Raw genomic sequence first — 25,093 nt, forward strand, 5'->3', positions numbered from 1 at the left:
AACCACAGAAATTAATTGGGTAATAAACGATCACCGTGATACAGATGACACGTCGAGAGCAAAATGAGTAGAAATTGCAGTAAGGAATATCTTTATGAAACGGTTAAACCAACGAGGGCTTTATGGATACGGAGAGAGAATATGAAAAGCCATATAGAACCTGTCACTAGAACATCACCGTGTTCCAATAGAACTGAAGGGAAGGAACAGAGCAACAAATGAGCTGAGAAGGAAGCTAGATTAAAGAAAAGGAGATAAAGTATGAGATGGATCACATAACCAGGAACAGTGCAAAAGCCACAAAAAGTTAAAACCATACAGTAAGTCTATGAGAGCAGAATTAATCTATGGTTCAATATATAGTGCTAGGAAGCCAGACCCATGAAATCATTCGAAACGCTTCATAGCCTAAACCAAACCAATCCTCTAATACCTTACTCGTGTCAGTATGAAAGTCCCACTTTGTAAAGCACAGGAATATCGATAAATCCTGAGATTTGCTACAAAATACATATCATAAGTAAAAAATAAACTTGGCTATCACTACAGGATAAAAGAGGGAATAACCACTGGAGACATGATCACAATGTACAAGATACTGAGAGGGTGACCGGATTCCGAGAAATAGATTGAGGGGCAACATGTGGAAGCCGAGGCTACCACCATATTCAGCAAGAAGAGCAGATATAATGTAATTCACTAGAAGGTCAAGGCATAAATCCACCAGATACCTGATAGCCAAGAGGGAAGGACACCAATACCTCCCTCCACAGACAAAGGTGTTACGCACGCACACACACAGTCAATCAAATTCAGACCGAAGGAAAACTCTCGTCCTCTTGTGGCCATAATATTTGACAATGGAATTCAGTCCAGGAAGAAGAATATTATGGCATTTCCATTGTCTGGGAAAGAAGTGTGTTAGTCTCAACGAAGTACCCCAAAGGCCAACAACTAGCCTCCAAGATACAACCCACAACAGTTGCCTAATTCTCAGATACATATTTACTGCTAGTAAACATGCACAAACGTTTCACTCACCGGATAATAGTCAGAGATAAAAAAAATCTAAATTTTTATGTGGAAACGTCAACAGGTTACCTTATAATTGTTGTTTTACACGCACACCTTGCTGTTGAAGGGACAACAAACAAGGCTACTCATTAAGTGCAAAACAAGAACAATAAATAGGTCTAAGGTCGATTTGCAGTTCTCTAAGAGCATAACAGGTAGTCGGAATGCAGTTTAATACCATAAACGAGACAGCCGACAAGTTATCAATATCACTGGACCAAGGAAGTGTATCGGAACTGAAAATCTGCAAACGTCACCCCAATCTTCCAGCCAAAGATACAAGTTCAACAGAAAACTCCCAAGTCTGCAAGCTCCGAGAAACAATCAAACCCCACCTCACCAACTTTTTCAGGGATCACAACATATTTACGGACAACGAATAGCACTCTTGCTCCTATTGTTTGAAATAGTGAACAACTACTTTACACACAGCACGACTTTCCATGTGGTGGAGATGTGATTTACCTGAACATCTTTCTCTGGAACCCGCCACTCAACACTAGTTGAGAAAGTCCAAACGCCTGAATTCGACGGCAAGTTACCAGAAGGGTATCCACAGCCCGGTATATTTCTAACACAAACATGGTTGTGTAATGTGTACAGGAAATGTAATGATAACAGTCTTCTAACGAGTACATCCCTGGGCCGACACGTCTCTTGAATACAGGCAAGCTGGTGTAATTAGCTGTGAGAGTAATAAGCATGGAGTAGAGGTTGTGTTTGTAATGGTTAAGGTAGTAGGTAGTTATACTTGCGATGTTTGTAGTCCTGATTTTCCTAGTTTTGTGTGATTGTGGTTCTAGTAGTTTTTTGTAGTTTTGGTGATGGTTAATTGTGGAGGTGGGCGTCATTTTCAAGATATTATAATATTTTGTTTCTGTTGCACGGCACTGTTAGTTCAGTGGTGGAAACCATTGGTACAATTCATAATAGAATTGTGGTGTATTGGGGAGCGTTATTAGTATGGAGGAGTGCAATGGTGGGCAAGGTTAAGAACACTTATGTTGTATGTACATGTCTCTCTGCCCCACGGTGACTGGCGGGGGGCATGAATACCCAAATGGCCAAACATACGTTAATAGCGGTGGCATATCAACCCACCCACCTAACAGAACGTCGCATGTTGACGTATATTTTACCCAAGACCAAACACTGGTACTAGAAAATGTTAGCGGCTCGTGAAATTGACACTGGTCCCGTTTTCTGTTCGTGGGTCCTCTGGTTGGTTAGGGTAGGGCAAGGCGTTTTAGTACGACAGTTTCTTGACGTTGGGAACCAATAACTCCACCCAGCCCGATATCTCGAGTGGTCGCAACATTATTAAACTGATGTACTAATTACCCGAACCTAACCTAACCGAGGTCCCATGAATAGAAAAACGGGTCAGCATATATAGTCCCTTTCGAGGATACGGAGCATTTACACAATAACGTAATCCAAACAATTTCTTTGAAAACATTTGAGATTACGCTGTTTTAAAACGGCTAATATATTGGATATGTATAGGCTAGGAAGAGCATCAAAATTAATACTACCAAACTAGAGGCAAGAATTGTGAGCCTGTACATGGCATAAATTTAACGTAGGCTACAGGCGTAATATTTTGCATAGACATGGGTAATGTAACATACTAGGAGGTCTTTAGTCTGAATTTAATGTATATTTTACAATTATGGCTAATGGCTGGAAGGCTGTGTGGTTGTAAAATTATATTTAACTCAAGAAACCTGTTTAATCTTGTGGAACATTTGCGCTGGGGTGTGGTCCGAGAGCGGGCCGCGGGGACATTGCTCCCCGGAGCCAACAACAGGAAGGTAAGGTAGGGACGGGTATGTCAAACTGTCACTTATCCTGAGGCTGAACATGCCGTTATGAAGGCAGTACGGCAGGCTGGACCCATACGCATCACGCTACGAAACAAAGCCCACTCGTCGAGTTTGATCAGATCTCTTTTGGTTGTTATAGATTCAGCCAGTTCCAAGTAGCACGGGCTATGGTGAGCCCGTAGTGGACTTACCAGGGTCCTCAGATCACTTGTTGACCGTGTTTACATACCACGAGACCAGAACGGTGTGATGACAGCTTACGCGGCGTTGCATAAGTAACCCGCGTACACAAACCGTCATACTAAAATTATAGTAAATATAGAAACAAACATGCACATGTACAAAATGTGGACTGCTGCACTCAGTCTTTAGTTTGTGTTATTGAAGTTGTAAACTACCAAAAATTGACAGAAATCTAATCTCTCCAAGGTCTATTTTAAGCAATCCCAGACCAAATTTATGAAATACAATTCAAATATAGTACATTTTTTTACTATATTTGGCCTAGGGAAGACAACAGACTCATGTAGACGATGAAACGTACAGGAACCACTGGTGAAGGAGATAGGACTAGATTCGTTTGTGCAGAGGACCTTCAACATGCTTACACAAGTTCCTGCTGGAAGCGCCGGACCAACCGGGTTGTAATGGATACACGAGTCCTACGGACCGGCCCAAGTTACAGCCGTTTTGGATCAAGTTATCACAAGACAAGCCTGGCCCCAGGCCGAGCTTGGGGATGTACAACACAAAACCTGCTCAGTGGTGCACGTGATAGCTCGCCTATCATCTGCTTGCCTAATCGTTATCGCCGTGATGAGTGTCCACACCGGCAGGTCACAGAGACCTTAGAAACTAGACGTGGTTTCTCGCAAGCTTCCACTATCGACAACGTTCTGTATGTCCTAGTTCTTTGGTTAACATGATTTCCCTGCGATATTATGTGCTGATATCACGTATTAGTTTTTAAATCTTGAAATAGTCAGTTTTGTCCTTTAAGTTCGTGTAAATACTCCAAATTTGCAGAGTAGAACTGTTATCAAGCAGCATATTCTCATAGATTGGATAACAAAAACTTGCCTGTCTTTGAACACAGATGTTTATTGTCTTCAATCCTTCAAGAGCAGCCCCGTGAATTTACTTGAAGAATATATATCGTTTTTCTTCTGGGACCTCAAGAGTTATTCATATTAATACTATTTATTCAGAGTGAAATGATCGACGACTCAAGTATGAGAGTGAGCTTGGCTACAAGGCAATATAGCCCTTCCGGGGCTTTGTTATTCAATTACAATGATATTTAGAATGTGGGCGAGTCAAAAAAAAAATATATTCATCTGCCATTTCGGAGGTCATAGCACAATAATTATGAATATTCACATGCCTAAGAAAATTAGTATTATAGTAGACACAATATAGTACGGTACCTATCTACAAGTACAGTATCTCTCAAAATCATGTGCATACCTACTAGTTTACATTTAAATATTATAACTCTGTTAATGAAAGCCGTTGGCAGCCATAGGGTGGGCAGGTCAGTCGTATCGTGATTACAGTCTAGAGTCGCTACCCTCGCACTGGGTGCACTTCCCGCAGTGTTATCTGCTGATAGTGTTATCACCGTCCCAGCTGGTGACGCAAAATGCCGTTATGAGAAGAAAAGCTACTTGAAAAGGTGAAACGCCAGTGATACGCCAACAGAACCGGCTCCTTACCGGCGGAGATTATATAACAAAAAAAAACTGGTGTTTGGGTTTCGGTATTCCACAATGGGCAGCATAAGAAAACCTCTTATCATACCAGCTGAATCACCAAAATAGCTCTGGTAATTAAAACTGCTGAAATTAATGTCGCCAACAACACTAAAAAGACAATGAAATTCGTAGCCCGCAAAAGACCTTGCTTAACTGAAAATCACCATTCGTATCCCACACACTGATTATCTTACACTGGTTGAGTTTTTGTTGAAATACAAAGGGTTAAATCTCAGTGGGTTCACATTCCGTTAAAGCTATACGCGATAATAGGCTTCAGGTCTATACCCAGAATGATACCCGTTGATAGGTTAAGTAATAATTGTAAATAAGAAGCAATAAGATGCTTGTCTTAACATACTAAGAAGGTTAGGTGAGGTCGGTGTTTTCTATGAAGCTTTTCAAGGTAAACTAAAATATTTAGAATCAATTAGTATGTCACATATGCACTTATTAAATAAGCCAATATTGACTATAAGCAAGTGCGAGAACGGGTTGCAGAATATGGGGGCTTTAGCATGTAACAGTTCATCTACTCTAGGTCTTACAATGGTACATTTATGTAGTATATTTGGCCAAGGTCAGGTTAATTGCATCATTGTTTATGTTTACGACCTTTTTCTTAATTTTACAAAAGGTGAAATTGTGAACTGTGCAAAAATGCATATTTTAGATAGGCTATGTACCCTATTGTCTTTACACGGCGAATTTGTTGAAATATTTTGTTACATTACAGGATAATCAGCAGGATAAATATGCACATTCATACTGGTAATATGCCGCATGTGGTGAAAGTTTTGGAGACACACACTCATTATAAGGTACGTACGTACTGGACGCACGCACACACTATCAGTTGAGTGACAGTCGAGAGGCAGGACCAAAGAGCCAAAGCTCAACCCTCGCTATAACAGCTAGGTGAGTACACTCAAAAGGATATCAGCTGCGTATGCCATGTTGGCCAACATAAGAACAGCCTTCAGAAACTTGCGTAAGAAATCATTCAGAACCTTGTATACCACATGTCAGACCAATCCAGTCCATACCTAATTAAACACAAGACAATGTTGGAGAAGATTCAGAGGTATGCCACCAGAATAGTCCCAGAGCCGAGAGGTATGAGTTACGAGGAAAGGTTACAAGAATTAAACCTCAACAAATGGAATACATTAAGCAGTGATGTGGTGGAGGCAGACTCCATACACAGTTTCAAAAGAAGATATGATAGAGCCCAATAGGCTCAGGAACCTGTACATCAGTTGATTGACAGTTGAGTGGCGGGACCAAAGAGCCGAAGCTCAACTCCTGCAAACACAACTAGGTGTGTGTACACAAGTGTGTTGACTACAAATTAGGAAAATGAACGGTAATGAGACCCTGTCCTCTCACCTAACACCGAGGCCTGGTCGACGACCGGGCCGCGGGGTCGCTTAGCCCCAAAATTACCTCCCCTCAAGGTAGCCGTTACCGTATTTAGACGTAAAAATCACCAACTTCAAAGCAAGATACAGTGCTAAAAATCACAGCGGCTCGCAAAAATGACGCGATGTCCAATTTTCTGTTCGAGAGTCCTGTCTTGTTAGGTTTTGGCAATTTAGTACATCAGTTTAGTGACGTTGTGAACGCTAGAGAGGACGGGAAGGATCGAGTGCGCTTTTGTGCATTTTTAAAACCACTTCGGAAGATATGTGTAAGCTCTCAAGCACTTTGCGTTCATTTTCCTCGAGAGTATATACAGTATATAACAAAATATGCCCGAGCTCTTTCATCTTGTTGAACATATCAACAATTATACAATACATGAAGAGGGGTGTGAAGGTCATATCATTATGGGCTGCCATTGACAAGAAACCAATTATCGGGTTAAGGTTATTACCGGTTATTTGTGCAAGAGGTCACAGCCCTCAACAGGCAACCTAACACTAGATTATCACAATTAGCGCCATTATATGATGTGGCAAATTAGTCATGATTTTAACTCGACTGCAGCAGTACGTTTTTTCTTAATTTTTATCTTTGCGATTAAATACATTTCACTAAAATATTTCCATTTGATAATTTTAGTATGTTTTCGCTGTTTATATAACATTAGCATAACAATAGTGAATATGTCCTTTCATATTAATGCAAATAGAAAAAAGGCTAATTTATTAGAATACTTAAGCTGCTAATGTGCACTTTACTTCAAGCCTTCACCCAGTTACTTTTCCAAGTATTGTATATCCAGCCCAACCTCCTAAGATTACATGCCTAACAATAGCGAGATAGTTTGTCCGCCTACTAACACCTTTTGCAGGTGTGATGGGTGGAGTCTCACCTTGACTAGCAGGCTCTGGCGGGTGTGGATGTGTGTTGCGTGGCAGGCGGAGTGGTCGAGGGGGCGGGTGAGCAAGTACTTGCCCCCCACCAGAGTGGGCACGGTTGGGAAAGTTGGCGCCGCCCCGGGGGCTGCCGTAGGCGACAGCGCCCCTCCTGTGGTAGTAGTACCCGTACCGCCCCTCACCACCACGGATGGCACGGGCGGGCCCACCTCCTCTTTCTGGGCGGTGTGGGCAGAATTAGTCTCTGCTGCGGGACACAGGTCAGGCAGCGCCTTCTGTCTGGCCAGCAGGGGCTGGAGACGCGGCCCATGACGTGCATATTCCTGTACTTCATTCATCATCATTGATCACTGTACACTACACTCAACACTACACTACACTTGTGTTGCACTACAACACTCGACGTGGACGCAGCGACACCTGTGGAAGATAAGCACCGGATTTAGTGTAAAGAAGTTACTACGGATAGACATGCTTTCCCATCAACAAAACCCACTCCCAAATGACACCCGCAACCAAGTACAATTCCACTATCAAACTATGATTTAACAATTGCAAGTGAAAATGTCATTATCAATTATAAGAATACAATAATGCGAAAAACTGAAAGCAACATAGGCCTATATATGCTGTTATTTACTGTTGTATATTTAATACAATATTACCGTTTTCGGGCCAGCAAAATGTTCCACACTACATCCTGCCTCTGGGAACAGTTATCACCCCAAGGATTATACAAAAGGTTGTACGTGACTTGTCCCTGGATAAAATAGAGGCGGGTGAGGGGCGATTCATGCTGCAGACGTGGATGGGGGGGGGAAGGGGGACACGGAGGGTAGGGAAGGGGAGAGATGAGTGGAGAGGAACGGGAGTGGGGAGGAGGGGGCTGACACGGGCGGCGGAGCAGCTGTGTGCTAGAAGCAAAACTGGTAGCAAGAGGCCGCGACCTTTACCAACATGTTTGCACTCCATCCCTTGTCTCCCTGTATACAATCATGGCGAGGCAAAAAGACAAGAGCTTGGCGTGCCTCCTATACACTGGCCGAGGAAGAAACAAGCGTCGCAGCAGAGGGCAAGCTAGTCAGGAAACAACAGGGCAGCTGGGGTGCATGCTGGGCAAGCCGTTGCTGAGGACGGCACAAAGGTTTAGTATACTTCAGCAAATTTGTTTTACGAGTTGATGCCAAGCCATTACAAGAACATAAATCAAGTGTTGAAACAACGCGGTTGCTCACGTCAATTGTAAAGATATTACGCATTGCAGGCAGCGAGAAACTGATGGAAATTAAAGATCAATTATATACGTATTGTAACATAATAAACAAAGTCATTAATAAATCAAGTCATTCAAAGGTGGTTGAAAGCCACCCTTTACATTTAAATAAGTATTTTCAATTAGAAAATATCAAACATCTTCACACAAAAGATGTGCTCATTCATTAGGCAACACATTATAGCTGCCACCTACCGCTTTATATATATTATATATATATATATCCTTTTGTAAAGAGAAACAGGAAACGGAACACACTAAAAACATGAAAATTAGTAATATCTTCATTCAGGAATAAATTTCATCAATATGAATAACCAACAAGAATAAAATTTTACACAATTCCCTACATGCCAACCAAGCCCAAACACCGTATTTACAACTTCGCAGAGATAGAAGATTCCTCTATCAATAAACTACAAATAATTTAGCCTTCACAGCCTACATATCAAGTGTAAATCTGCGAGGTGCTCTCAAACAAACTACACAAAAGATTTGTGATCATGTTCATCATTAGTACCATGTGGCAGTGTTTCCATACGACGCTCACAGCATTTCCAGTCTAGTTTGCAACATCAGTGGACGCAGCAGCTTGTGAAACCATAGCCACTTTCTTCACTAACTCTACAAAATCACTTCAACCGCTCTGCAACACCACCTCTACCCAAGCACCATCTCTCCCCCCTTCTGCAACAATGCCTTCACAGTAACCACCTATCAACACAGTAGGCTGCTGCTGCTGGCCACGGGAAGCACTAATCCCCAACACGGGGAGGCGGCGGCGGCGCCACACGACCTTGTCAAGTATGTCACGAACACCGCCTTCAACAAGGTTACTTTGCTCACAAAAATGCTGGACCAAGCGCGTGACGGACAGAACACGCCATTACACAGCTACACTGCAGCATTACAGAGCAGGCTAACAGAAGACAGCAGTATACAGTTATAGGCATGCAACATTTATGGAACCATGTCATAGCACTAAAGGTCTACGGCCCATTGCTCGGACAACACTAGGCCTACGGGACTATGGCACTGCGCTCCGGGGCTGTCAGACAAGGGCTAGGGCACCGGACTTCATGGCTATCATACTGATCCACAACATATCACTACTGGGCTAGAATAATCAGAATTAAAGAAGTGTGCACAGGGCGGCAGATTTTCTATAGCAGCCAACACTGCATGCCACCAGACCAGTCACTAGTTCTCTGGTCACATTAAGTAATAATATCCGCCAGTTATGACACTACAAACTGCGACAGCTTCCTACCCAGCTGCGACATCCCCCTCACCCAGCTGCGACAGCTCCCTCACCCAGCTGCGACAGCTCCCTCACCCAGCTGCGACAGCTCCCTTACCCAGCTGCGACAGCTCCCTTACCCAGCTGCGACAGCCAACCCCCCCATCACCCAGCTGCGACAGCTCCTCATCCAGCTGCGACCAGCCACCACCCAGCTGCGACAGCCCTCACCACCCAGCTGCGACAGCCCTCACCACCCAGCTGCGACAGCTCCCCCTCACCCAGCTGCGACAGCCCCCCACCACCCAGCTGCGAGGCGCACCAGGCCCAGTCTGCACCATTTAAGCTGGTGAATAACCATTTCTCTAAAGCATTATAAAATACACCGAGTCTCGTCATGAGCACCAAGAGGTTCACTATCAGGTCCTGGTAATGACAACAGTGACGGCAAGTATTACCTTCAACACTTCATATATCCGCCACCCACAGTAAAAATAACGCCTTTATTTTCCGGAAACGTCAGTTGCTCTACAATTCTTTTTCTTATGGCGATATAACACTTTTGTATATATCCGTTAGCAGTTGTATCTTGTAATATATATATATATATATAGTCGCTTATAACACGGGTTCCTTAATGTTCTTGGACGAATGGTAAACAAATTGAGCCACTGAGACTTATCGCTCTCTCGAGACGAATGCGAGTGTCCTCACGGCCATCGCTCACGGCAGACTGATGGACTCATACCGCCAGCCGCCATTATATGAAAGTCTGGCAGGGCTGCTTCCCTCGCCACCGCTCAACATTTCCCCTGCTTTATCCCTCCATCGCTCGTAGGCTCATCATTGTGATATTATATGGTGTGTCGAGTGTTTTTATGATATACACCGAGCGAGCAGAGGGAGAGGAGAGAAGAGGGCGGACTAGTTTCTTGTGCGCATCGTGCCAGGCGTCGAAGATCATCGTACACTGGTGTCGGTATTGTTGTACTATGATGCTGTCGTACTCTGCCTCAGTGACTCTTAATAATATATAGAATATGCATCATATTTGTATATACAAAAGAAAGACTATACAGGTTTTGTTAAACAAGTCAATGAATGGTACTAAATAGTCTTATATCATCTGCAAATAATTGTTTAAATGGGTTTCAGTACGAGTGTAAATTACTCGCGCTAAATGTACTCACCTAGCTGTACTTATCTGTTAGTGTCTACAGAGTGTGAGTTATTATGTACTATTGACGGAGATGGGATACATAGCTATGTTTATCGAGGTTCCCCCAAGACAAGGGCGATGCTACCAGTGCAGTCACCCATCCAGTCACCGGCCAGATCCCACATGATCAGGCCGCGGGAGCATCATTGACTGTGCAGGGGTCTCTAAGCCTTCTAATTATTGGTTCCTTTAAATACAGACCGAGACAAATCGGCATTACTTGGATGCATTACTCGTGGACGTTGATCCTAGGAACCCAACGCAAGGCGACCAGCCATATATTAAAACAACAATTGTCAGAGCTATTCCAGTTGTATAACATTCCATCAAATATAAAGATTGAAAATATATGTGTGATGACAACTTTGTCACATTGGAATGATGTTGACCAGACCACACACTAGAAAGGGACGACGACGTTCCGGTCCGTCCTGGACCATTCTCAAGTCGATTGTGTGAATGGCCCACACAATCTACTTCAAAATGGTCCAGGACGGACCGGAACGTCGTCGTCCCTTCACTTTCTAGTGTGTTATGTTCAACATATTTCAGCCACGTTATTGTGCCTCCTCGTCTGCACATTGGAATAATCTGAAGACTGTTTCCAGCATCTCGACCATTAAGAACGACAAGGAAAGCTACATTTGATCCTGAGGCGAGGGCAGCCGGCTCAAACACTCAGAAGTACAACTTATTCTATATGAAAGTTTATATAATTTTTATATATATTCTAAACTCAGTTTTCGACGAGTGATGCCGCCTTAGTATATACACCTCTCTCCCTGTTTTACCATTTGTGTTATGGTCGCTTAATTACTCCAAGTGACGGGGTAGCAGTCTTGTATGTCTGTTACGAAATGGAGACCCGCCCCTCCCCTATGCACCCTACTCTCTACCCTCTCTAACCTCTTTCCCTCCATTTCCCCTTCCCCCCTTCCTTCGCTCACTTTAGAAATAGAGGCGAGCCGGATGCAGCCGAGTACCCCAACTAGGATTATTATATATTACATTTCGATGTATAGTTAGGCCAAAATTAGGTTTTTTGTTCAGGTTCTGTTAATATTTCAACGCGTCCTCAGACCAAGTCATTTCCATCCAGCAGTCGACCCCAAAGACGCATTCGTCAATTTTAACATGCCGTTCATTCAAAATAGTAATTTTCTCATACTACTTACTACAAATAATCGCCAACAGAACCTAAACACCTAACTTAACCTATATATGCACAACATGCTAATATATTTTAATGTCAATTTATATATAAGAAAATTCCAGTTTTGAATGAACAGCATGTTAAAAGTTAGGAATGCGTCTGTGGGGTCAACCGCTGGATGTAATGGACTCTAGTCGAGGACGGGTTGGTTCCAAGCCAATCTCTTGAAAAGTTTCGCTCACGTTTTATAAATCAGCAGCCCGTCCTCCAGCTCGTCATCATCAAGCAGCCCGTCGTCAACAAGCAGCCCGTCCTCCAGCAGCCCGTCATCATCATCATCAAGCAGCCCGTCCTCCAGCAGCCCGTCATCATCAAGCAGCCCGTCCTCCAGCAGCCCGTCATCATCAGCATCAAGCAGCCCGTCCTCCAGCAGCCCGTCATCATCATCATCAAGCAGCCCGTCCTCCAGCAGCCCGTCATCATCATCAAGCAGCCCGTCCTCCAGCAGCCCGTCATCATCAAGCAGCCCGTCATCGTCAAGCAGCCCGTCCTCCAGCAACCCGTCATCATCATCATCATCAAGCAGCCCGTCCTCCAGCAGCCCGTCCTCATCATCAAGCAGCCCGTCCTCCAGCAGCCCGTCCTCATCAAGCAGCCCGTCCTCCAGCAGCCCGTCATCATCAAGCAGCCCGTCCTCCAGCAGCCCGTCATCAAGCAGCCTGTCCTCCAGCAGCCCGTCATCATCATCATCAAGCAGCCCGTCCTCCAGCAGCCCGTCCTCATCATCAAGCAGCCCGTCCTCCAGCAGCCCGTCCTCATCATCAAGCAGCCCGTCCTCCAGCAGCCCGTCATCATCATCAAGCAGCCCGTCCTCCAGCAGCCCGTCATCATCATCATCAAGCAGCCCGTCCTCCAGCAGCCCGTCATCATCATCATCAAGCAGCCCGTCCTCCAGCAGCCCGTCATCATCATCAAGCAGCCCGTCCTCCAGCAGCCCGTCATCATCATCATCAAGCAGCCCGTCCTCCAGCAGCCCGTCATCATCATCATCAAGCAGCCCGTCCTCCAGCAGCCCGTCATCATCATCATCAAGCAGCCCGTCCTCCAGCAGCCCGTCATCATCATCATCAAGCAGCCCGTCCTCCAGCAGCCCGTCATCATCATCATCAAGCAGCCCGTCCTCCAGCAGCCCGTCATCATCATCAAGCAGCCCGTCATCATCAAGCAGCCCGTCCTCCAGCCCGTCATCATCATCAAGCAGCCCGTCCTCCAGCCCGTCATCATCATCAAGCAGCCCGTCCTCCAGCCCGTCATCATCATCATCAAGCAGCCCGCCCTCCAGCCCGTCATCATCAAGCAGCCCGCCCTCCAGCCCGTCATCATCAAGCAGCCCGCCCTCCAGCCCGTCATCATCAAGCAGCCCGCCCTCCAGCCCGTCATCATCAAGCAGCCCGCCCTCCAGCCCGTCATCATCAAGCAGCCCGCCCTGCAGCCCGCCCTCCAGCCCGTCATCATCAAGCAGCCCGCCCTCCAGCCCGTCATCATCAAGCAGCCCGCCCTGCAGCCCGTCATCATCAAGCAGCCCGCCCTCCAGCCCGTCATCATCAAGCAGCCCGCCCTCAGCCCGTCATCATCAAGCAGCCCGCCCTCCAGCCCGTCATCATCAAGCAGCCCGCCCTCCAGCCCGTCATCATCAAGCAGCCCGCCCTCCAGCCCGTCATCATCAAGCAGCCCGCCCTGCAGCCCGCCCTCCAGCCCGTCATCATCAAGCAGCCCGCCCTGCAGCCCGTCCTCCAGCCCGTCATCATCAAGCAGCCCGCCCTGCAGCCCGCCCTCCAGCCCGCCCTGCAGCCCGTCCTCCAGCCCGTCATCATCAAGCAGCCCGCCCTGCAGCCCGTCCTCCAGCCCGTCATCATCAAGCAGCCCGTCCTCATAAACAAAGGCCATAATCTCGTGTATCCACGAGCTTTGTTTATGAAAGCCAAACTCCTCGTGTACGAGTGAAGACACTCCATCACACACAGCCAACCTCTCCTCAGATTAGGCTTGTCTAACCTCACGAGTGTTAACATTGATGAGTACATAGCTTGATGACGGGTTACATCAAGTAGCCGTCAGGATTACTACCTCAAGTTACATACTTGTAAAATCTTAAAATACATCTTAAAATCTTTAGAAGTCATTATTTGACAGTCCGTTTGACTGTTCGAAGCCATGTTTCATAGTTTGCGTCATTCAATTTTGGTCTACATTTGTAAATATTTCTTAAATTAATACAACTATCATCTTTCCTAACCTTTCACGTCCTATGTATAACCCCCACAATATATTATATTAATTCATATGTGAAAATAAGCCTTTATTATTATACTGAATGAATGATTCATCTTGTCAGCTGGTTGTCTGTTGTAAAAGTCAAATAACGACTCATTAAAATCTACACAAGTCAGTATTTGTGTTATAGCTTGAGATAGATGGTTTACCATCCTCTTAAACATAGTCCCTCATATACAACAGCCAAATTCTCGTTAATCTCGCCACCACCCGCCATTGTTTATCAACGAAACAGTATACACACGTCTCACGCCCAACCCGTTCTGACTATGCTGGCGTTCAATCCCCGACCGTCCAAGTTGAAATTGAAATAAGTTTATTGAGGTAAAATACACACAAAGGGATGAGGTAGCTCAAGCTATTCTCACCCCATTCAGTACAACGTGTTAATATATACATAGACACACATCACAAATAAACATTACCAAACATTCTGAGAGGTAAACATACATTTCCTCCTTCACAAGTAGTATGTTATCAGACGTACACACAAATACTTTTATGACCTAGGTATGCTGTATAGACAATTTGCAAGACACCTGCAGATAATTCAATAAAATATTACAATCTTGGTGCAAAATTCTTATATCTCTCAAGAATATCATCAACCTTTCAACCGTCCAAGTGGTTGGGCACCATTCATTCCCCCCGTCCCATCCCAAATCCTTATCCCTTCCCAGTGCTATATAGTCGTAATGGCTGGGTGATTTCTTCTAATAATTCCCTCTCTCTTAGGCTATGCTCGTCCAAGCTGCCGCTGAACCCCAAAGACGTATTCATCAATTTGAGTGCACCGTGTACTCAGAATCGCAAATTTCGTATTCAGTATATGAAGTAATCTTATATGATGGAATTTTGTACATAAATGGGCATAGGTTAGGCGATTAGGTTTTGTTGGCAGTTAATTTCATTTGCAGTACTCGGGTAAAGCATTTAGAGGTGTGATTTGAGCAGAGCACGAGAGTAAAAGTACTGTTCGGAATAAAATATCGAACAGCCGTTGTGAGTAGTGTATAAAGTGTTAACGAGCATTTGGCCATTGCTTATGCAACCCGTCGACTCAAGTCGATTCTATCGAGCGGTCGACCTTACAGACGCATTCTTTCATTTTTGCATGCTGTTCATTCAAAACGGGAATTTTCTCAAATATAGATTAATGTTACAATATATTAGCATTTTGTGCATATATAGGCATAGGTGTTTAGGTTCTGTTGGTGATTATGTGTATTCGTAGTACGAAGGTGCTACGGCCACTATGGACCAGTAACCGGGTTCTTTATGTTATAAACGCATAGTGTATCCGACCCCAAATCGGTAGTAAGCTTTCAAGAACTGGCTGTATAGCGCAAGAAAGAATAAGGAGGGATAAACAAGACAATTCCCTTCACCAATATATATATATAAATACATTATTTCTACACTTATGTACAACAGTGTCACTTTCACACAGGACATGTGTTTACAGTGTTCGTCAACTCCAGTGTTTCCACCGTCCAGTACCCTGTCCACCCGTACTGGCAAACACTGGCGAATTCGTCTTTTATGTGGGCCAGTCCACCGACACAATCTCACGAGGTGCCTAAACCCCAACTCCGCTCTCCAGCTACTCACTGGCAGAGGGCTTCAGCAACACGCTGACAGAGGTCTCATACAACCATATACAGGGGTAGCGAACACCCTGGCAAGCCTCTAGCAGCTTGCTAGCAACACTTCACAATAGGCAAATCACTGTGGTCCGCAACTCTTACAAGCCAATCCCGGGTACGCCGATCTACGCCAACACAGCGTATATCAGCAGTTAACACGCACTGCTCAGAGCAATGGCGGTTTACCGAGTCTTCTTGCAGGACCAGACTACGAGTTCGTGGACTCCCCAAAGTAAACTGCCTTCCTCAGTACAACTGCCTCCACACGTCACTTCTGTGGACATAAAAAGTCATTAATTAGATGGACAGGCCACTGGGGAAACCATGGGGGGGTAACACTCGTTCACGGGAGAGTTGATATTGTGCTCGTAGCACAACCTAGATGGCGCTGATCGTGACACACCACCCACCAGAGGTCATCCACATCAACCTCTCTTTCTAACTAGGGCAGGAAACTGGAGCCATTCATTGCTGCCATGCCACCACCAACAGATGGAGTTGTCCACATAGGTATACAGGTATATACCTATAGGTATATAGGTACAGGTATACAGAGTATACTACACAATTAAGTTGACTCACAATTAATTGCATTCACACTTCTTTAACAGTGTTTCGCTCTTTTCCTGTGTTCGAGCCGCACCTCAAGTGCTTCACCCGTGTACTGCAAATACAAATAATTACCAACGGAAACCAAAAATACTAAACTTACTCAAATCAATGTAAATTACTATCTTTCAGACAGGTATCTGGAGGTCTGTGTCTATCCCAAACAAACTCTTCAGCTGTCATAAATATAATCCTTTCACTTAAAATTAAATCAAATCCCCTCTTTGAGATTCTAGCCCTAATTATATAAAAAATGCCTCGTGTTATAGCTTCGATCATAATATTATTATACAATAAATCACTTGAACTCTGTTCACCTAGCAGTAATTAGGAACTTGGTTGTTAGTCGACTGTTGTGGGTCGCTTTCTCAGGAATGGTCAAATCTTAAAATGCATCTTATGCTTGCTTCCCAGCAAGCATAAGAAATATTGCCGGAACAACCGTGGACATTTTCAAGAGGAAACTAGATTTATTCCTCCAAGGAGTGCCGGACCAACCGGGCTGTGGTGGGTATGTGGGCCTGCGGGCCGCTCCAAGCAACAGCCTAGTGGACCAAACTCTCACAAGTCAAGCCTGGCCTCGGGCCGGGCTTGGGGAGTAGAAGAACTCCCAGAACCCCATCAACCAGGTATCAACCAGGTAACTCTGAGCCTTCCCCGATATTTTAAAAAAGGCTAAAGAATCCAAAATCGACTTGAGAATGGTCCAGGACAGACCGAAACGTCATCGTCCCTTCACCTTCTAGTGTGTGGTCTGGTCAACATACTTCAGCCACGTTATTGAGACTCATCGCCTGCATAAAGAATCCAAGTCCATGAAATTGATGACCTCACAAAAATCAATAACTTTAGACCAATATCAGTCCTACTCACAGTGTCCAAAATATTTGAGAAGCTACTGTATAAATAGTTTTACTCGTCCCTAGAGAAACATGGTATGCATATATCTTGCCAACATGACTTCAGACCTCAAAAAAAAAAAAGCCCCAACGGTACATTAATTAATATGTTTGACTTGATACATATAGCTCTTGACAAAAATGAGTACCTCTTAGGTCTATTTGTTGACCTGCATAAGGCATTTGACACAGTTGAACACAATAACCTTCTCAAACTACACTACTTTAGAATCATGGGTCACGCCCTACAAGACTTACAATCTAACCTCAGTGAGAGATATCAATATTTTCCTGTGAACGATGCTGCTTCTCCCACACTGCCGATTATCAATGGCGTTCCGCAAGGTAGTACACTTGGCCCACTCCACTTTCTCATTACATCATTTCTCGTTTACATTTCAGTTGTCAATGCCTATGTCAACCGTGCACTCACAAGTCCAGTTCGTAGCCGGATGGCAAGGAACTCGGTATAGTAAGACAAGTATTAGTAATGAATACTCTAACAGATCCGTCGAAAAGATAACTAAAAGAAGGTGAAGCACCATGGGACCATCAGATGAAACAGACAACAAGTACATTACCGGTCCCTACTATTAAAATATTCTACAAGGAACGTGCAGGCGATGAGTCACAATAACGTGGCTAAAGTAAGTTGACCAGACCACACACTAGAAGGTGAAGGGACGACGACGTTTCGGTCCGTCCTGGACCATTCTCAAGTCGATTGTCGATTGGTCAACCTACAGGAACGTCTTCTCCACAAAACGGAAGTGCCTTCAAAAACATTACTGATAGAAATGTGACCCCTACCGACACCAACCAAAGGACTGAATTAAATAAATATGCAATAAGAGCAAGAAGACTGCCAACTTGCTTATGAAACTCTTGAATGTCATCAAACAAACCCTCTTGAAAGAGATGAATATCATCTATGTCTTCGCTTCCCCACTTGGGGACTGTCAGTCCCAACGAACTCAATATATAGGAAAGACGACAACATCCCTTTCAAGGTGTCTAACAGCACATACAGCGAAGGTCCTATCAAAAAGCATATAATCTCTACACATAAGCAAATCATTACTAGAAGTATCCTGACAAACAACAGCAAAATAATCGATAAATACAGCAACAACAGAAGACTGGCGAGGTATTATGAATGAAACAAACCAAGCCAACTATCAACAGCCAACCATCACTAAATTATACTCTGCCATCTTCGAGAACACGAGAAAACATACAATATACTTCTCCAACCATCATGGAAACAGGAGTCTGGTAAACTGCAATGGATTATTGGCCTAAAAGTGAGGTGCTTCACCTTCACCTCATCCTCGGCTATATATTCTGCAGCACAACAACTTGTAAACCACGGGAGACATCTCCCGTCACGCAGGGTGCAGTCGCACCTCCACAGATCTCCAGTATCATCTATTGATACTGGTGATGGCTCAAAAAGGCCTCTACTTACGGGCTATTCATGCCCGTGCCACATTTTGGGTGGCTTAATCTTCATCAATCAACTTGTAAAAAATCGAATTCTGGGGTCAATAATGTTGACAAGGGTCAACGAATAGCATCTTTAACGTGAGGCCTTAATAAAATTGTAAAATTAACTTTGGAGAGTTAGATTTTGAATTTCCTTCTCCAGTGAAGAAAATGATAAGAATGAACCCAAAGTTCATTTTTACTTATAATTTGGGTCTGACGCCTAGTGATGCGTTTCGTAAGGTCTCGCCTCACATTCTCAAAGACAAATCCTTCTGTTGTTGTTTAAGATTTGCTACTTAGAACAAAAAGTACTAAGTAGCACGGGCTATGGTGAGCCCGTAGTGGACTTACCTGGCACAGGAGCGGGGCTGTAACCAGACGAATTTTTCTGTGTTAGCACCTGATTATATCTTCTAATGGTGAGGTGACATGGATGAATGGCATACATGGGGTGTTTTTGGGTCCCGTATAATGGGGAAGTAAATTAAGAGTGTGACATGTTGGCAGTTTAAGTTCTTCTCGTTGCTGCCGTTCCTTTTGCAGGGTCATTTGGTCCTGCTTCTACATTGGCCCTTGAGGTGGGTAGAGTGTAGCTGTGTATTAGCTGGTTATTGATTGTTGGTCCAGATTTCTTGATATGCAGCACCTCACTGATGTCTAATCTTCTATTGTCATTGTATCTATCAATTATTTCGGAGTTGCTCGTCAAAATATCCCTGGTGATCGTGTCGTTGTGTGTGGCGATTATATGTTCCTTGATGGAGCCCTGTTGTTTGTGCATTGTTAAACGCCTAGAGAGAGACGTTGTTGTCTTGCCTATATACTGAGTTCATTGGGGCTGACAATCCCCAGGTGGACACGTGAAGGTGTAGACAACGTTGGTCTCCTTCAAGGCATTTTTCTTGGTGTCGGGATAATTCTTCATTAGCAGGTTGGCGGTTTTCCTCCTCTTATAATATATTGTTAGTTTTATCTTTTGGTTGACGTCAGTTGGGGTGACGTTCCTCTCAGTGATCTCTTTTAGTGCTCTCTCCTCTGCTTTGAAGGCCGTGGGGAAGAAGTTTCTGTAGAACAATTTTATTGGCGGTACGGGTATTGCGGTATACCCATACTTCTAATAAAATTGTCTGGGTTCGAATCCTTCTGGGGTGTGGAGTTTTCAGTTGCATATTGGCTTGGGACTCATTCAGGCTTGTTCGCATTTGTGTTGCTCACGTGGCCCCACCAAGTGAGGTGATTCGATGAAATATCTCTGCCCGAGTTGACTACCAAGCACTATCGGATCTTGGATGATGTGTAAGTTTTTTTTTTCATGGATATTCCTGCGCGGGCCCTAAGCCTCTGGCTGGCCCACTAAGTGTTGCTTGTTTCTGTTTTACTTGGGCGGAGTATGATGTGTAAGTACTTCCCTAATTGTGCTTGCGGTGGTTGAGCTTCAGCTTTTTTATCCTGCCTCTCATTCATCAATCAACCAACTGATGTACAGATTCCTGAGTCTATTAGGCTCTATCATATATATTTGAAACTGTTTATGAAGTCTGCACCACGTCGCTGTGTGTGTGTTTTATCATATTTGCCTATTATATAATAAACACTTGGGTGTATGTGTTTGTTTGTATTTATGTAGATATGCACATTAACAATGCGTATCTGTATTAGTTAAGCATAGCATGTAATATGTCGTTTATAAACGGTAATAATCGTGCATCAGTCAACTCTCGTCTCTGCAAGTTCAATTTAAAAATTAAGTTTTAATAAACGCAAAAGTATTTTATTATTATTACTATTTACCTGATTTATACCACACTAGATATACTGTATTAGAATTTTGTATGATTTAAAACGGAATGAATGAGAATAATTGAAGTGGGTAGCGCATTAAGCTGAGAATAGTGGCACTCTGGCCCCAGCTGGCGGCCACTCGTATTTCGAAATATTGCGATGTTGTGAGTGAAGCAATAATGTCGTCGCTTCACTGGCGACTGGTTACATACTCAATCCTTTTGGGGAATTTAGGTAATGCTAGCACAAAGGAAAAAAATGATATTTTATTACAAACGGACGTTGCAATTCCAATGTAAAGAAATTCTTTTCTATATTCACCAAACATTAAATCAGGTATAGTGATTTTTTTTGTTTGTTTAGGGGGGCAATAGCATACAAAATGTCCTGAAAAGTTTTGAGGTGAATGAATCAGTGATGCCGTGACTCACAAGCGCTCCCTGCCTCCTCATCATCCAGGTACAACTATGGTATATAATGATCTTGACCAACGAGAAGTTGTAATGTAAAGTTACTGGGTTATGCTCAGGTAGTCTGACCTTAGCGAGTACGCCGCGTACCAGAACGTAGTAGGGGAGCTAGTAGGGGAGCTAGTAGGGGAGGCCTACTAGCACGAGGGCGCGTGCTGGTATGTAGGTGCATAGATAAATATAAATATACTGGATGGGGTAACCGGCTGTGCCCAGGTCTCTCTCTTTTCCCCCGCTCCATCCCAATCTTTCCCCTCTCTAATCTCTGTTCCTCTGTCCCTCCCTCCCTCTGTTTCCTTCTTCTCCGTCTCTTCTCCTCTTCCCACTCTTTTCCTACTTCCCCAAACATCCCCTTCTCTCCCAATCTCCCTATCTTCTCCCTCTCACCTCCCCTCTTCACCTTTCTCCCCCAACATCCACCCTATCTCCCCATCTTTCCCCTCTCCCCCGCCCACTCTACCCTCGTCATCCCCCCCAACCCTCCCTTTCTCACTGTTTCACCCGGTAAACAGCGAGAGGAAGCATCAAAACCATGTTTTCCCAACCCCTGATTATATTTTAGAATTCGTGAAAATCGAAAAACGGAGACAATTAAGATGTTATTTTTGAAAGCTTGGCATTTGGGCCGACCCCGACTAGCCTATGCCTCCCAAATCTTTCCCTCCTCCCTTCCCAATGTTTTATATGCTATATTATTATTATTATTATTATAAAAAAATATTATTATTATTATTATTGTTGTTATTATTAACCTTTCTTGCGTTAGTAACGTAGTGTTTAAGAGAATCATGACTATGCTAGGCTACTGAAAGAAACAGCTGTTATTCTGTTGTTAACAGCAATGCTGTTATTCTTGCCATTTATTAGACACCATTTTGATTTATTAGTTATTTGTTTAAAAAAATATCTGAATTATTGGAGTGTTTATTGGATTGTCAAGCGTGAAAATTGTTGTATTCTTGCAAAGGAAACATGTATCTGGTTGTCACATGAGGCTTTCGTTACTGGTGTGTTGTACTTGAGGGAGCGAGTTATAGACCCGCTGAGGTAGGCATATTGTTGACTTTGTACAACACACACACACACACACACACACACACACACACACACACACACACACACACACGCGCGCTGGTCCCAGGTCCTCAGGTGCTGTAGTCGCCGTGTGAGTCATGGCGTCGGATCGATTTGTGGGCCTATCTACTATTTTACTGGACCAATCTCGCATTTAACTGCAACATATGATTATTCTAACTCAATAAATAATAATTATAATGTTAATAATAATAATAATTTTATTATTACGCATTCCTTAGAAGGATATCTTGTAGATTTATCAATTAATATATGTTTTATTCTTATTTACATGTTGATTTCAGAACGATATATTAGAAATTCCTCTTCACGCAGACTTACCTAAGTCACACTTTTACTTAGTCACTTAGTTGTTACTTAGTCACACAGACTTCACGCAGGTTAACTTGCAAAGGTTGTGTGTTTAGCTGACAATGTGATCTCCAGGAACTGTGGGGCTCTGCCTTGAGGCTGTGCTTGTAACCTATTTTTCAGCTTCGTCAGGAATGGTCTCATTGCGATGCCGTGACGATCATTAAATGATCTGATGCCATGCAATACGTCTCTTCTCCTCATACAAGGGAATGTGGCGGACTCATACCATAACATGGCAAACATCATCAGGAATCTGTACGCCGGTTAACTGACAGTCGAGAGGCGGGACCAAAGAGCCAAAGCTCAACCCCCGCAAGCACAACTAGGTGTGCACGTCCTGTGGACTTGTACAATAGAGCTCCTATGACTACCTGAACTCATTCTCTCCTGTTCCCGACTATGGGAACCACGTGTCAATCCTACGCTTGAAACAACCTAGTGATCGCACGTTTGTTGTTACTAGGGAGCCGGTCGGCCGAGCGGACAGCACGCTGTACTTGTGATCCTGTGGTCCTGGGTTCGATCCCAGGCGCCGGCGAGAAACAGAGTTTCTTTCACCCTATGCCTCTGTTACCTAGCAGTAAAATAGGTACCTGGGTGTTAGTCAGCTGTCACGGGCTGCTTCCTGGGGGTGGAGGCCTGGTCGAGGCCTCGAAAGCCCCGAAATTATCTCAAGATAACCTAATCTGATCCATAAATCTGTAAACCTTACTCCCAAACCAATATTTACCCAAGGTTTCCCGAATGTAAATTCCTCCAGTTTGTATACATCGTTTCATGTTGATATATTGCGCACTCTACATCCTGTGAGCTCGTCAGGTTAACTTGTCTATGGCATGAACAAATCCACATGGACCGTGACGAGGGTTCGAACCTACGTCTGGGATCTTCTCTTACTTTTACCATATCGTGGCCTATATATAGGCCACGATATGGTAAAAGTCGATTAAGGCAGCATCTTGGATCCTCTCGGACGTAGGTTCGAACCCTCATCACGGCCCTTGTGGATTTGTTAATTTGATGCATCACACTATTGTGATTTCTGTGTGTATTGTGTTATCACACTCGCTTCGTGAATGGTCAGTGGTCACCACAACGCCCTGGAATCAGAAGCTTGAAATGGTAAAAATGCATAATTTTAATATGTTCTTGTAAACCCATCAAAAGATGTATATTGGATAATTGAAAACACGTAAAATCATAATTGAGTAATCAACGCTTTGATATGAATGTCACATATAATTGCATATGAAGACCTACAATAATTAGGTAATTTATTCACAAACACACAACAAATTATCTACATTATTTAAGCACTCATTCCAGAAATGTTTCCCGAAAAGATTTCCATTAAAAAAATCCATATTATAACTTTACAATTAAAAAAAAAAATATATTTTTTTTTATTAACATGCTTAGGTATATACAGCAATGTCCTGCTACCCTATTTTATATTAAAGATTACACAGTGTAGATCAAAAATCAGCTACAAGCTCATCCAACATTCCCCACCTCACAGGGCGGCCAGTCATACATGGAATGGCCGTCCATTTTATATTATAAAATGGTTTACGATTATAAGTCGATTTACGGTTATATAGTCGTAATGGCTTGGCGCTTTCCCCCCTGATAGTTCCCTTCCCTTCATACATGGAATCAGGAGAGAACATGAAATGTATAGCCTTAAAACTATTAGCCTCCACTAACAAAAAAATTAGATAACCTAACTTAAATTTTTTTGAAGACAAAAACCTCCTGCAAATAGTATTTGATTAAACCGTAATACGATATTATTAAATATAAAAAATCTATAATGACAATTCACTTAAGGGTTCATAGGTATCTTCTTATATTGAGATGATTTCTGGGCTTAGCGTCCCCGCGGCCCAGTCCTCGACCAGGCCTCCTTTTTGTAGCACACTCCCCCAAGGAGCAGCCCGTAGCAGCTGACTAACTCCCAGGTACCTATTTACTGCTAGGTAACAGGCGCATCAGGGTGAAAGAAACTTTTTTGCCCATTTGTCACCGCCTCCACCGGGGATCGAACCCGGAAACTCAGAACTACAAATCCGACGCACTGTCCACTTAGCTGTCATGTGCCCAATGTAGGTAATGCAGTTTCAGAATACTATATTGTAATATTCATAAATCCAATTAAAGTTATAAATTATTAGAAAAGGTAAATTATGAAAGTGGAATAATGCGATAACTGCGGAAATATTGTGACCCACAGGCGTGAGACTGGTACACATGTGTGCTTGTGTATAGTGTATGATTGTGTATAGTGTACGAAGTGGTATGAGGGTTGGACGTGTTTCCGGGGCAGCCAGAGTGACGCAACACCGGCGGTGTACTACTGTACTGAGTAATTCCCTCCCGTACTATTGATCCCAGCACGAGTACTGGTGGCGCGGGGGTGCTACTGGGAGGGGGTAGTGGCGTAGGGCTGGCTGTGGTGGTGGTGCTGGAGTCTTGATGAAGGTGATAGTGGTGGTGATGGTATTGATGGTGAGTGATTCACCAATCTGTCCTATAAAGAACGCCGTATTTCGCTCG

The 25,093-nt window shown here is 43.8% G+C and overlaps 2 protein-coding genes across 5 annotated transcripts in view; one reads left to right on the top strand and one right to left on the bottom strand.

Moving 5' to 3' along the window:
• Nucleotides 1-16,110, bottom strand: part of trbl (tribbles) — a 165,029-nt gene extending 148,919 nt beyond the window's left edge. Inside the window, exons 1-2 of one of the 4 annotated variants that reach the window (XM_045769113.2) lie at nt 16,027-16,110; nt 6,972-7,395 (exon numbers count right to left, since the gene is read on the bottom strand). In XM_045769113.2, the coding sequence (XP_045625069.1) occupies nt 6,972-7,319 (348 nt within the window). In that variant the 5' untranslated portion in view covers nt 7,320-7,395; nt 16,027-16,110. Of the gene's footprint in view, nt 1-6,971; nt 7,396-9,946; nt 10,324-15,942 lie in introns of those variants that run through there. The other 3 variants (XM_045769104.2, XM_069321979.1, XM_045769085.2) reach the window with 3 other exon arrangements.
• Nucleotides 12,112-16,076, top strand: LOC138363347 (uncharacterized; the record flags this gene model as incomplete). The annotated part of the gene is made up of 3 exons (XM_069322375.1): nt 12,112-12,449; nt 13,134-13,486; nt 15,946-16,076. Coding segments are annotated over 3 exons (822 nt in total), but the record flags the coding sequence as incomplete, so codon positions are not given.
• Nucleotides 16,111-25,093: the final 8,983 nt, after the last annotated feature.

This window comes from Procambarus clarkii, chromosome 10 (genome assembly GCF_040958095.1).
Source record: "Procambarus clarkii isolate CNS0578487 chromosome 10, FALCON_Pclarkii_2.0, whole genome shotgun sequence".
Lineage (NCBI taxonomy): Eukaryota > Metazoa > Arthropoda > Malacostraca > Decapoda > Cambaridae > Procambarus > Procambarus clarkii.